Genomic DNA, 13,399 nt, shown 5'->3' on the forward strand with positions numbered 1-13,399 from the left:
GCAGCATTAGTAAAGATGTGATCAATACATGTTGATGATTTCATTCCTGTGCTCTTTCTAAATACCCCGGTAGGTTGACTGATAACCTGAACCAGGTTGCAGTCACTGGTTAGAGTTTGAAGTTTTTTATTGAGTGGGCAGCTTGACTGACAACCTGAACCAGGTTGCAGGCATTGGTTACAGTTTGACGTTTTTTCTTGAGTGGACAGCTTTAACGAGAGCCAGTCTATATTTAAGTCGCCCATAAAATATACTTCTCTGTTGATATCGCATACATTATCAAGCATTTCACACATATTATCCGGATACTGACTGTTAGCACTTGGTGGTCTATATCAGCTTCCCACCAGAATGGGTTTAAGGTGAGGCAGATGGACCTGTAGCCATATTACTTCAACGGTATTTAACATGAGATCCTCTCTAAAGCTTTACAGGAATGTGGTTCTGAATATAGACCACAACACAGCGTTAGATAACGTTTTAGGCCTATTAATTGAAAACATGTATATAGGCTATGTACTGTTAGATATATCTATTCGACGCGCCTAAACCATTAAGAATACTATCACTGAATACATCACCAAAGGAATAGCAACTATTGCGCGCTGTTGTGCTGTTGTATGGCGAGGGAATTTTGAAAGCTCACGCTTTACTGTTTGTATTAATAAGATCCACTGCTGACGTCGAAGATAAAGACCCGACTGCCGTATTTTGACTGCAAGACTATGCTTCACATTCCAGCCCCGCTCTCATTTGTTCCAGCCTATACCAACGCTCACATGCTCTCTCGGGAACCGTTGGCATTGGCAGTGAGCGAGCGGGCATGAGTGACAGTCTGCAGTAGTTCGCTCGGGCTCCCAACCTCATATATCGCTTTGGATTAGCTATATGCTAATATCGATTAGAGAGAAGAGTAGCAGCGCGGTGCTGCGAGCCGACAGTGGAGGCTACCCGAGTCTGAGCAGGCTCCTCAACAGCCATGGCTGAAGGTGGTGAAGGGGAAGATGAAATTCAGTTCTTGAGAACTGTAAGTAGCCCAATGTCCGTTCGCTAATTTGTGTGGCAACCTGCCTCCTGTGTGCATTTCCAGTGTTGTATCACATGAATGTCTATTTAATAGCCTACTGCAAATTATGCTTTACATAGCCAGATGGTTATAGGCTACATCTTGATTATGAAATATTTATATAATGTAGCCAATAGGTCTAATTCAGAGTACACTGTCTCCTGAACGTGAGCGCTTTTTGGGTAGCCCTCAATAACCCGCTCCTTCGTAAAACCGGTTGTCTCAGTATCCTACGTTTTGCTGTCAATGAATGCAATGGAATGCCGGAATGCCTAACCTTGTACTACTCATTCCAGATAATTAGACAACTCCTGTCTCACTTTCAGCCCACAACACTACTGCTTTGTTGTTGTTGATTGCTAACTAGTACGTTTCCCTTTTCCAGGTGTAGCAATGCTGTCTACACTATAGTTTAAAAAAGTTAACCTTTTGCATGTCTAGTTATTATTCTTAACCTCAAATTCAGAATATGGTCTCTACCCAGGCAGATGTAGAGGCAATCAATTCTGAATATGGAGTCTACCCAGGCAGATGAAGAGGCAGTAAGCAAAATGAAAAGCAATAGCCTAATGTAGGCCTAATATTGTTATGGTGATTTACTGTGATAGATGAGGCATTTGCAGTGGTCACTGACAGCACTTAGTTCTGGGTGCTCTTGCAGGGCTCTCCGTTCAAAATAAGGCATGTTAATTATCGGATGACAACAATGATTTGGGCAGTGGGCTTCCTCAGTTCTGATTAACCATGCTGTCAAGCTTACAGCACATAAACCCGGCTCATAATATTGGCTGGAATGGAGTGAATGGAATGGTATCAAACACATGGAAACCATGTTTGATGTGTTCAATACCATTCCATTGATTCCGTTCCAGCCATTTACCATGAGCCCGTCTTTCCCAATTAAGGTGCCACCAACATCCTGTGAGATAATGTGGTCCTATACTAATGTAGGGGTTGTAACTTGAGGAAGAATGGCTCAGAGGAGCACCTCTCCTTATGGTCTACACTACTTACTACTACTCATCTTTTGGCAGAGCAAGTTATGCTAGAAAACATAGCTTTATCTACAAAGTTGAGGCTAATATGAAACCAAAACGAAAACCCACCTCTTAAAGCATAAGCAAGCTCTTCTTGGTGATGACGTTGATGACCATGCTGACTTTGTGTCACTACAACTACAGGAAAACACATTTGAGAAATATCTGGGCTAAAAATACCCCACAGTTTAGGTAGGTGAAGGATATGAGGGCTGGAGGCCTTCCAGACTTCTGGACACCGGGAGGTGTTTGGTGGTTGCACATATCACAGTCAGTGGGGGTTTTCATTGGTTTTCCTTTATCAAGTTGCCTTCAGTGGGAGAATTTGATTAATTATTCACCATACCGTTGGAGGGTGAGGAAGGTTGGCTGTTATACTATGAAACCATAGACTTACATTTCTTTCGTCTCATTCAAAGGCATATTTAAACACCCAGTGGAAATGATGTTCAATGCAGTGGCATATTAAAGTAGATGAATGCAGAAGTGGAGAGTCTATTTACAACCCAAGAAGAGCTTGGTGATTCTACTTCTGTGCAGCTAACGTGTAAAAGTGTGGAACTTGGCAGACGCCAGACGTCCTTCCTCAATGACAACGTGTGAGACATCTATGACCTCATCAGCTGCTTCAGGGCTGAAATCCTAAAAATGCATTTCAGTTCCTATCTCATCCTTCTCCTGCACAGATAGTAGCCTACTCCCACACATTCCCAGAAGACAAGTGTCAGTTATGGAGCACCATTAACTGTGTGAAGTGACAAAGAGCTAAGAGGACATTGAGGAAAGAGAAGCTGAGCGAAAGATGCACCCTGCTATCTTGCTGTTAAGAGATTTACTTGGACATTAGCAGTGGGCTTAGTAAGTCCATGTTTGCATTGCTCTGGAAGCCTCCTGTATTCCCAGAAATGACAGTGGGTGGGGTTTAAAATGTTTCCCTGAAAAAGCTGATGCTTCCAATGCTCCGCAGGTCCCCATCCCTTGTTACCACTACATGCAGAGGTTGTTACATCATTATGCACACCGCCCCAAACAGTGCTGACATTTCAGCACTATTACTGCTTGGAGGGCTAGCACCTAAATGCCAGACAGCAGTCTGTACCTGTGATCTATACAGTAAAAACAATGGACATAAGTTCTGGAGTTGGCCCTTTGGGTTTTGCAACATGGGGTTTTGCTATCTGTGCTACAATTATTTTTCTTAGCCTATCAGATTTGCCATGGCTGGTCCCACCACAGTTGACCTCTTTGGCAAAGTTCAAATGTGATGCTTTGAGTTGTGAAGGCACTGCTTCTTTAAGAAACTTAGCAGCTTGTTGCATCCTTCCTCAAGGGGCAGCAGCTGACTGGATGGGATGGGGATGGGGCCTATGTGCGGCGGCAGCGCGGTGTGTATGTGTGGTGCTGCTGCAGAGTCAGGCTGCACCAGACATGCCACAGCAGAGCAGAGTGCAGAAATTATTCATCAGGCCAGGGTGCAGCTGAGCTGGTTTTGACTCTATTCTCTATACTGTTGCCAACACATTTAAGAACACACACACACACACACACACACACACACACACACACACACACACACACACACACACACACACACACACACACACACACACACAGAGTCTCTGACTGATCTTGCCCTTGGATGAATATTCCCATTTAGCAGTAAACAGGCAGCATGTTTTCCCCGTACATCCACAATGCAGCATGTTTTCCCCGTACATCCACAATGCAGCATGTTTTCCCCGTACATCCACAATGCAGCATGTTTTCCCCGTACATCCACAATGCAGCATGTTTTCCCTGTACATCCACAATGCAGCATGTTTTCCCCGTACATCCACAATGCAGCATGTTTTCCCTGTACATCCACAATGCATCATGTTTTCCCTGTACATCCACAATGCAGCATGTTTTCCCCGTACATCCACAATGCAGCATGTTTTCCCTGTACATCCACAATGCAGCATGTTTTCCCCGTACATCCACAATGCAGCATGTTTTCCCCGTACATCCACAATGCATCATGTTTTCCCTGTACATCCACAATGCAGCATGTTTTCCCCGTACATCCACAATGCAGCATGTTTTCCCTGTACATCCACAATGCATCATGTTTTCCCTGTACATCCACAATGCAGCATGTTTTCCCTGTACATCCACAATGCAGCATGTTTTCCCTGTACATCCACAATGCAGCATGTTTTCCCTGTACATCCACAATGCATCATGTTTTCCCTGTACATCCACAATGCAGCATGTTTTCCCCGTACATCCACAATGCAGCATGTTTTCCCTGTACATCATCAATGCAGCATGTTTTCCCTGTACATCCACAATGCATCATGTTTTCCCTGTACATCCACAATGCAGCATGTTTTCCCCGTACATCCACAATGCAGCATGTTTTCCCTGTACATCCACAATGCAGCATGTTTTCCCTGTACATCCACAATGCAGCATGTTTTCCCCGTACATCCACAATGCAGCATGTTTTCCCTGTACATCCACAATGCAGCATGTTTTCCCTGTACATCCACAATGCAGCATGTTTTCCCCGTACATCATCAATGCAGCATGTTTTCCCTGTACATCATCAATGCAGCATGTTTTCCCTGTACATCCACAATGCAGCATGTTTTCCCTGTACATCCACAATGCAGCATGTTTTCCCTGTACATCCACAATGCATCATGTTTTCTCTGTACATCCACAATGCAGCATGTTTCCCCTGTACATCCACAATGCAGCATGTTTTCCCCGTACATCCACAATGCAGCATGTTTTCCCCGTACATCCACAATGCAGCATGTTTTCCCTGTACATCCACAATGCAGCATGTTTTCCCTGTACATCCACAATGCAGCATGTTTTCCCTGTACATCATCAATGCAGCATGTTTTCCCTGTACATCAACATACTGTCTTTTACTGTAGTAGAAGAACTTAATAAAGCGGTGCACAAACTTGACTTTTCTCTAGTAACAACTAAACAAAGTAATTTCCCCTGAGAGAGCAGAGGAATTAGCCTCTGGCGGCCTGCTCATCTAAAGCCATTCCAGAGAGAGGATTTCTCAGCCATGGGTAATTTGATGCTGCGGGAAGAGGAACAGCTCTTATTGTGAGCTCCGAGACTCACAGTGATCATTCTCCAATCTCTTGTTAAATGTTAAAGGGTGCTAGGGGGATAGGGGAGAGTATAATAAGGCTAAACATTTTACTGTAGTATGGTAGTTTTCTATTTGTAGATGTCCTGAGATGGACCAGCACCAGCATAGTGGCCTCATAAGCAAGATGATGGTACAGAGTCGTATGAATAAAATCTCAGTTTATATGGCATAATGGATCAGACAGTTATGTAATAATTATTTAGCAAATGAACTGGAACAATAGTACGGTATGTCGCTTTTAATCCGTATCAGTAGCCTGTACGTGTGACGTGTGTGTGTGCCACGGTTACTTAAGTTCCAGGTCCACCAGTTCTAGAGCCATTTTTGTCTCTTTTTGTATCATTATCAAATCATTTCTGGGTAACAGTTTAAGTTCCTTACTGTGATTGTTTTCAATTAAAAATGGTCAAAAATAAACATATCTTTTTAGTAAAGATACATATCCCAAGCAAGAAATTAGCTGGGAGTGGTCTGAGTGGGGAGGGGAAAACAGAAAACTAGCTGTTATTGGCAGAGAGATTTGGAAGTGTCTTTCTTATTGGTCATTTAACTAATTTACCACCTGTGATGTCACCAGGCAGGCCAAAACTCCATCCCACCAAACAAGTATTATTCCAACTCCATAGTGCGGAAATATATATAAATCACAGGAGTTCAAGTTTTTGACTGCACTGGTCCTTTAACACCCATGGGCTCTAACAGGGAGCTGATCTCTGGAGGGATGGAACAGTCTGCAGAGGGAAACAAGCCGTTGGCTTCCTCTCATCTCGTCCTCAGTTAGTTTGTCTGTTTGATTGTGCTATGGTTCTGACTGGGGGCCTCTGATTTGTACATGCACCACGCTGCATGGGACCTGATCCACACATCTGATCACTAAGGAATAGAGATGGGCTGCCCCCCTCCCCTGGAAGACCCCCTGCTGGGTGAAAATCAACATCTTTGGCTCCATTAGCAGGTAGTGGGGGAGTGGTGGCAGCCATGAAAAGGGCAGCGTGTGAGTGTGACTAATGTGCTATGGCAGTGTTTGGACTGTTAGGTTTTATGTGGAGGGACTGTCTGACCTGGCGTACCAACCAGCTGTCAGCACATTCAGAGAGACAGGCATAATGAACCATCACTGCCCCCCTCCTAACACAAAAACAACTCCAGGTAAGCTGACTTGGCACCAACACCAAGCAGACGCTGGTGTTTAACGTCTGGCTAGTGAGTGTATTCTTTAATGGCTGCAGTGCTGGAAGTGAGCGCTTCTCTCAGTGAAATGCTTACCTCTGGGCCCTTTCCAACAATGCAGAGTTAAAGATAAAACAAATAGAAATAGTGACATGAGGAACAAGTACAGTGAATAATGAATAACAATAATGAGTCAAAATAACATGGCTATATAGAAGTTCCAGTACCAAGTCGATGTGCAGGGGTACGAGGTAATTGAGGTAGCTACAGTATGTACATATAGGTAGGGTTACAGTGACTAGGCAACAGGATAGGGGGGGTAGAAGATAGCCCGATTTGGTAAAAGACCAAGTCCATATTATGGCAAGAACAGCACAAATAAGCAAAGAGAAATGACAGTCCATCATTACTTTAAGTCAATACGGAAAATATCAAGAACTTTGAATGTTTCTTCAAGTGCAGGTCGTAAAAACGAATAAGCGCTATGATAAAACTGGATCCCATGAGGAACGCCACAGGAATGGAAGACCCCGAGTTACTTCTGCTCCAGAGGATAAGTTCATTAGTCACCAGTCTCAGAAATTGGTGCCCAAATAAATGCTTTAAAAAAAATGTATCCATTATTTTACCAGGTAAGTTGACTGAGAACACATTCTCATTTCCAGCAGCGACCTGGGGAATAGTTACTGGGGAGAAATGAGCCAATTGTAAACTGGGGATTATTAGGTAACCGTGATAGTTTGAGGGCCAGATTGGAAATTTAGCCAGGACACCGGGGTTAACACCCCTACTCTTAAAATAAGTGCCATGGGATCTTCAATGACCTCAGAGAGTCAGGACACCTGTTTAACATCCCATCAAAAAGACAGCACCCTACACAGGGCAGTGTCCCCAATCACTGCCCTGCGGCATTGGGATATTTTTTAGACCAGAGGAAAGTGTGCCTCCTACTGGCCCTCCAACACCACTTCCAGCAGCATCTGGTCTCCAATCCAGGAACTGACCAGGACCAACCCTGCTTAGCTTCAGAAGCAAGCCAGCAGTGGTATGCAGGGTGGTATGCTGCTGGCATGAACTTCAAATAGTTCAAGTAACAGACACATCTCAACATCAACTGTTCAGAGGACTCAGGCCTTCATGGTCAAATTGATGCAAAGAAACCACTACTAAAAGACGCCAATAAGAAGAAGAGACTTGCTTGGGTCAAGCAACACGAGCAATGGACATTAGATCGGTGGAAATGTGTACTTTGGTCTGGAGTCCAAATTTGAGATTTTTGGTTCCATCCGCCGTGTCTTTTTCAGACGCGGTGTGGGTGAATGGATGATTTCCGCATGTGTATTTCCCACCGTAAAGCATGGAGGAGGAGCTGTTATGGTGTGGGGGTGCTTTGCTGGTGACATTGTCTGTGATTTATTTAGAATTCAAGGCACAGTTAACCAGCATGGCTACTACAGCATTCTGCAGCGATACGCCATCCCATCTGGATTGGGCTTAGTGGGACTATCATTTGTTTTTCAACAGGACAATGACCCAACACACCTCCAGGCTATGTAAGGGCTATTTGACCAAGAAGGAGAGTGATGGAGTGCTGCATCAGATGACCTGGCCTCCACAATCCCCCGACCTCAACCAAATTGAGATGGTTTGGGATGAGTTGGACCGCAGAGTGAAGGAAAAGCAGCCAACAAGTGCTCAGCATATGTGGGAACGCCTTCAAGACTTTTGGAAAAGCATTCCAGGTGAAGTTGGTTGAGAGAATGTCAAGAGTGTGCAAAGCTGTCATCAAGGCAAAGGGTGGCTCTTTGAACAATCTCAAATATAAAATATATTTCGATTTGTTTAACACTTTCTTGGTTACTACATGATTCCATATGTGTTATTTCATAGTTTTTATGTCTTCACTATTATTCTACAATGTAGAAAATAGTACAAATAAAGAAAAACCCATGAATGAGTAGGTGTTCTAAAACTTTTGACCGGTAGTGTGTGTGTGTGTGTTGGGTCAGTATGCATGTGTTTGTGTGTTTTGTCTGTGGGCATATATTGTGTGTGTGTGTGTTTGGGTGTTATTTTAAGAATGTGTGGGTAGAGTCCAGTGTGTGAGCATGGTCAGTGCAAGAGAGTTAGTGCAAAAAAGGGTCAGTGCAGGTAGTCCCGGTAGCCATTTGATTAGCTATTTAGGAGTCTTGATTAGCAGTGTCATGGCTTGGGAGTAGAAGCTGTTCAGGGTCCTGTTGGTTCCTGACCTGGTGCACTGGTAGCGCGTGATGTGCGGTAGTAAAGAAAACAGTCTATGGCTTGGGTGGCTGGAGTCTTTGACAATTTGTGTGGTCTTCCTCTGACACCGCCTGGTGTAGTCCTGGATGCCAGGCAGCTCAGCCCCAGTGATGTATTGGTCCGTAATTAACCACCCTCTGTAGCGCCTTGCGGTTGGGTGCCTTGCAGTTGTCGTACCAAGCGGTGATGCAGCCAAGATGTTCTCAATGGTGCAGCTGTAGAACTTTTTGAGGATCTGAGGGCCCATGCTAAGTCTTTTCAGCCTCCTGTTGTGCCCCTTTTCACAACTGTGTGGGTATGTGTATACCATGTTAATTCCTGGTGTTGGAGTTGTGCGCGACCACACAACCGTGGGTGAACAGGGAGTACAGGAGGGAACTAAGCACACACCCCTGATGGGAACCCGTGTTGATGGTCAGCAATGGTGGATATGTTGTTGCCTACTCTCACCCGTCAGGAAATCTAGGATCCAGTTTCAGAAGGTGTTCAATCCCAGGGTCCTAAGCTAAGTATGAGCTTGGAGGAAACGACGATGTTGAACGATGAGCTGTAGTCAATTAACAGCTTTCTTACATAGGTATTGCTTTTGTCCAGGTGGGAGAGAGCAGTATGGAGTGCGATAGAGATTGCGTTATCTGTGGAATTGTTGGGGTGGTATGTGAATTGGATTGGATCCATGGTATCTAGGATGATGGTGTTGATGTGAGCCATGACCAGCATTTCATGGTTATAGATGTGAGTGCTACGGGTGATAGTTATTTAGACAGGTTACCTTGGTGTTTTTGGGCACGGAGACTATGGTGGTCTGCTTGAAACATGTTGTTATTATGGACCGGGTCAGGTTGAAAATGTCAATGAAGAGGAGGTCATTTCAAGCTTTTTGAAGTCAATAGTTGTTTGGATCAAATGACTCCTGCTCGAATCCAGGCTGTATCACAACCGGCTGTGATTGGGAGTTCCATAGGGTGGCGCACAATTGGCCCAGCGACGTCAGGGTTTTGCCGGTTAAGGCCGTCATTGTAAATAAGAATTTGTTCTTAACTGACTTGCCTAGTTAAATAAAGGTTTAAAAAAAATAAAAAATAAAAATGTGGGGGGCGGCAGGGGGAAAGGCTCCCTCACTGGGCCAGAGGAAATCAAAGGTGCCCTTAAATTTTAAATTTGTCATTTAGCAGACACTCTTATCCAAAGCGACTTACAGGAGCAAGTAGGGTTAAGTGCCTTGCTCAAGGGCACATTGACAGTTTTCATTAAGTTGGCTTGGGGATTCAAAGCAGCGACCTTTCGGTTATTGGCCCAACATGAATAACCACTAGGCTACCTGCCACCCTTGATGCACTTTTCCTGGGCAGTGCTCACTAGCTAGTGTGTACTCTGTGTTAGTAAGGATCCTCAGCCCTCATCACCTTTTAATGGGAGTGGTTCGATCTGGAAACACATTGTCACCTTCCAATGTCATTGAAATCACCCATGTGGAGTTCTGCAGTTAAATTCTGTTAATATCCTTTATGATCTTGTTTAATGAATCCAGATCATTTGGATGGTTACTTTACAAATGAATGTAATGTATAATTCAAGTTCAAGGTTCATGTTTGTGTAAAATTGCATTCAATGCATCTAGAGTTCCATATTAGTGTTGTCTTTTCGCAAGCTTTCTGCATAATTATTTCCAAATGACCATGTGATTTGTATTCCGTTGAACAAATCATCCCTGACTTTTTAAAATTGATATCTGGTTGCTCTTTTCTCCAAAAAGTGCTTGTCATGCAGGTGCTCTTTTTCTCTGCTGCAATTAAGCATAGATTTTCTAACCTACACTGAATGTGAAAGAAAATTGAAACACCTCTTTCAATGACAGACTGACCAGGTGAATCCAGGTGAAAGCTATGATCCCCTACTGATGTCATCTGTTAAATCCACTTCAATCAGTGTAGATGAATGGAAGGAGACATGTTAAAAAATGATTTTTAAGCCTTGAGTCAATTGAGAGACAGGCTGCCATTCAGAGGGTGAATGAACAAGACAACATCTTTTAAGTGCCTTTGAACGGGGTATGTTAGTAGGTGCCAGGCGCACCGGTTTGAATGTGTCAAGAACTGCAACGTTGCTGGGTTTTTCACGCGCAACAGTTTCCTGTGTGTATCAAGAATACAATACGCTACAAGACCATGGTGCTTGCCTACGGAGCTGTGAGGGGAACGGCACCTCAGTACCTCCAGGCTCTGATCAGGCCCTACACCCAAACAAGGGCACTGCGTTCATCCACCTCTGGCCTGCTCGCCTCCCTACCACTGAGGAAGTACAGTTCCCGCGCAGCCCAGTCAAAACTGTTCGCTGCTCTGGCCCCCCAATGGTGGAACAAACTCCCTCACGACGCCAGGACAGCGGAGTCAATCACCACCTTCCGGAGACACCTGAAACCCCACCTCTTTCAGGAATACCTAGGATAGGATAAAGTAATCCTTCTCACCCCCCTAAAAGATTTAGATGCACTATTGTAAAGTGGCTGTTCCACTGGATGTCTTAAGGTGAACGCACCAATTTGTAAGTCGCTCTGGATAAGAGCGTCTGCTAAATGACTTAAATGTAAATGTAAGAATGGTCCACCACCCAAAGGACATCCAGCCAACGTGACACAACTGTGGGAAGCATTGGAGTCAACATGGGTCAGCATCGCTGTAGAACGCTTTTGACACCTTGTAGAGTCTATGCCCCGATGAATTGAGGGTGTTCTGAGGGCAAAATGGGTGCAACTCAATATTAGGAAGGTGTTCCTAATGTTTTGTACACTCAGTGTATATCCATATTACCATATTGATTTCCCCTATGATTTCCCCTATTTTCCCATTACTATTTACACATTTCCTAAAAGTCATTAAGCATTTTTTCAATGGTGCACATTTAGAAAGAACTTGTAGAAACAGTGGGGGGCTCATTTTGGGGTGGAAGCAGTGTTCAGCAGAAAGCTGCTCTCCTGTGTTCCCACCGGATGGAAGGAGACAGACAGATAAGATAGCCTACAAAGGGAATTAAGCCAGCAGCAGAGCCAGAGATGGCCCTGTGAAAGGTAGCTGTAATTAGCTATTGATCCAGCCACCAAATGAAGAAATTTCCTGATCAGTTTGAATGGTATGCAGTTAGCAAGCCTGATTGATTTGTGTTTCAGAGCATGAATATTTAATCCAGGAACTAGATTTACCTGTTGTTTAGATGTAAGAGAGATGTTTTCTTCAGCAATAGTCTGCCAAGATGTTTTTTTCTTCCTGTTAAAGGCATTTAATTTTCCTACTCCTCAGACTTGATGACATGGCTGTCAGAGACATGCTCTGCTCATTATTGACAAACTGGTATTTATCGATGTTGTTTCAGTATTTATTCTATAAAATAACTTCTTAAACAGTTCCTAAGTGGCCACTCTCAAGGTAGTTAGCCCTCAGCTAAGTTGCCCTCGAGGTAATTAGCCCCACTGCTATGTTGCCCTCGAGGTAATTAGCCCCACAGCTAAGTTTCTCTCGAGGTAGTTAGCCCCACAGCTAAGTTGCTCTCGAGGTAGTTAGCCCCAGAGCTATGTTGCTCTCGAGGTAGTTAGCCCCACAGCTATGTTGCTCTCGAGGTAGTTAGCCCCACAGCTATGTTGCTCTCAAGGTAGTTAGCCTCACAGCTATGTTGCTCTCGAGGTAATTAGCCTCACAGCTATGTTGCCCTCGAGGTAATTAGCCCCACAGCTAAGTTGCTCTCGAGGTAGTTAGCCCCACAGCTAAGTTGCTCTCGAGGTAGTTAGCCCCACAGCTATGTTGCTCTCGAGGTAGTTAGCCCCACAGCTATGTTGCTCTCGAGGTAATTAGCCTCACAGCTATGTTGCTCTCGAGGTAGTTAGCCCCACAGCTAAATTGCTTTCGAGGTAGTTATCCCCACAGCTAAGTTGCTTTCGAGGTAGTTAGCCCCACAGCTAAGTTGCTCTCGAGGTAGTTCGCCCCACAGCTAAGTTGCTCTCGAGGTAGTTAGCCTCACAGCTAAGTTGCTCTCGAGGTAGTTAGCCTCACAGCTATGTTGCTCTCGAGGTAGTTAGCCTCACAGCTATGTTGCTCTCGAGGTAGTTAGCCTCACAGCTATGTTGCTCTCGAGGTAGTTAGCCCCACAGCTAAGTTGCGCTCGAGGTAGTTAGCCCCACAGCTAAGTTTCTCTCGAGGTAGTTCGCCCCACAGCTAAGTTGGTCCACAGGATAGTTCTGCTTATGAAGCACTGTCATCACTGCAAACCAACACTCAGTCAACACCAAGATGAATCATCTTGACCAGAAGTAAGTGATCACACTGTGTGTCTCTGTGTACGTGGGAAATGTGTAAATCACTCTCTGATGTTTTAAAAATGTAAAATTTGTAGAGGCTTATTGCAACATGGCTCGCTGCCACGGAATGTGCAGTAACACTTTCTATTATTGCTCAAGTTAATGATGGAATCCGCAGTAGGAGGAACAGCGCCACTGTCCATCCCACGGCCATTGTTATGTTTTTGTTGACGAAGCAGAGCTGGGAGTGTCGTGCACCAAGGTAAAACATTTTTGCAGTACATATGCTTCTGTTCTATCCCATGTGCAATGATGTCTGAGGGAAAAAAGCAGTTTGTTGTTTGTAATAACTTCTTTGTTGTTGTAATATTGCAAACAGATGTGTCAGTTTTACC

The 13,399-nt window shown here is 44.4% G+C and overlaps 1 protein-coding gene across 1 annotated transcript in view; it reads left to right on the forward strand.

Moving 5' to 3' along the window:
• Positions 1-760: 760 nt before the first annotated feature.
• LOC115138476 (ryanodine receptor 3-like) overlaps positions 761-13,399 on the forward strand; it is a 180,874-nt gene continuing 168,235 nt past the window's right edge. The window contains exon 1 of the mRNA XM_065025690.1: positions 761-1,027. Coding sequence (XP_064881762.1) covers positions 980-1,027 — 48 coding nt within the window. The 5' untranslated portion in view covers positions 761-979. The remainder of the gene's footprint in view (positions 1,028-13,399) is intronic.

This window comes from Oncorhynchus nerka, linkage group LG12 (genome assembly GCF_034236695.1).
Source record: "Oncorhynchus nerka isolate Pitt River linkage group LG12, Oner_Uvic_2.0, whole genome shotgun sequence".
NCBI classification, from domain to species: domain Eukaryota; kingdom Metazoa; phylum Chordata; class Actinopteri; order Salmoniformes; family Salmonidae; genus Oncorhynchus; species Oncorhynchus nerka.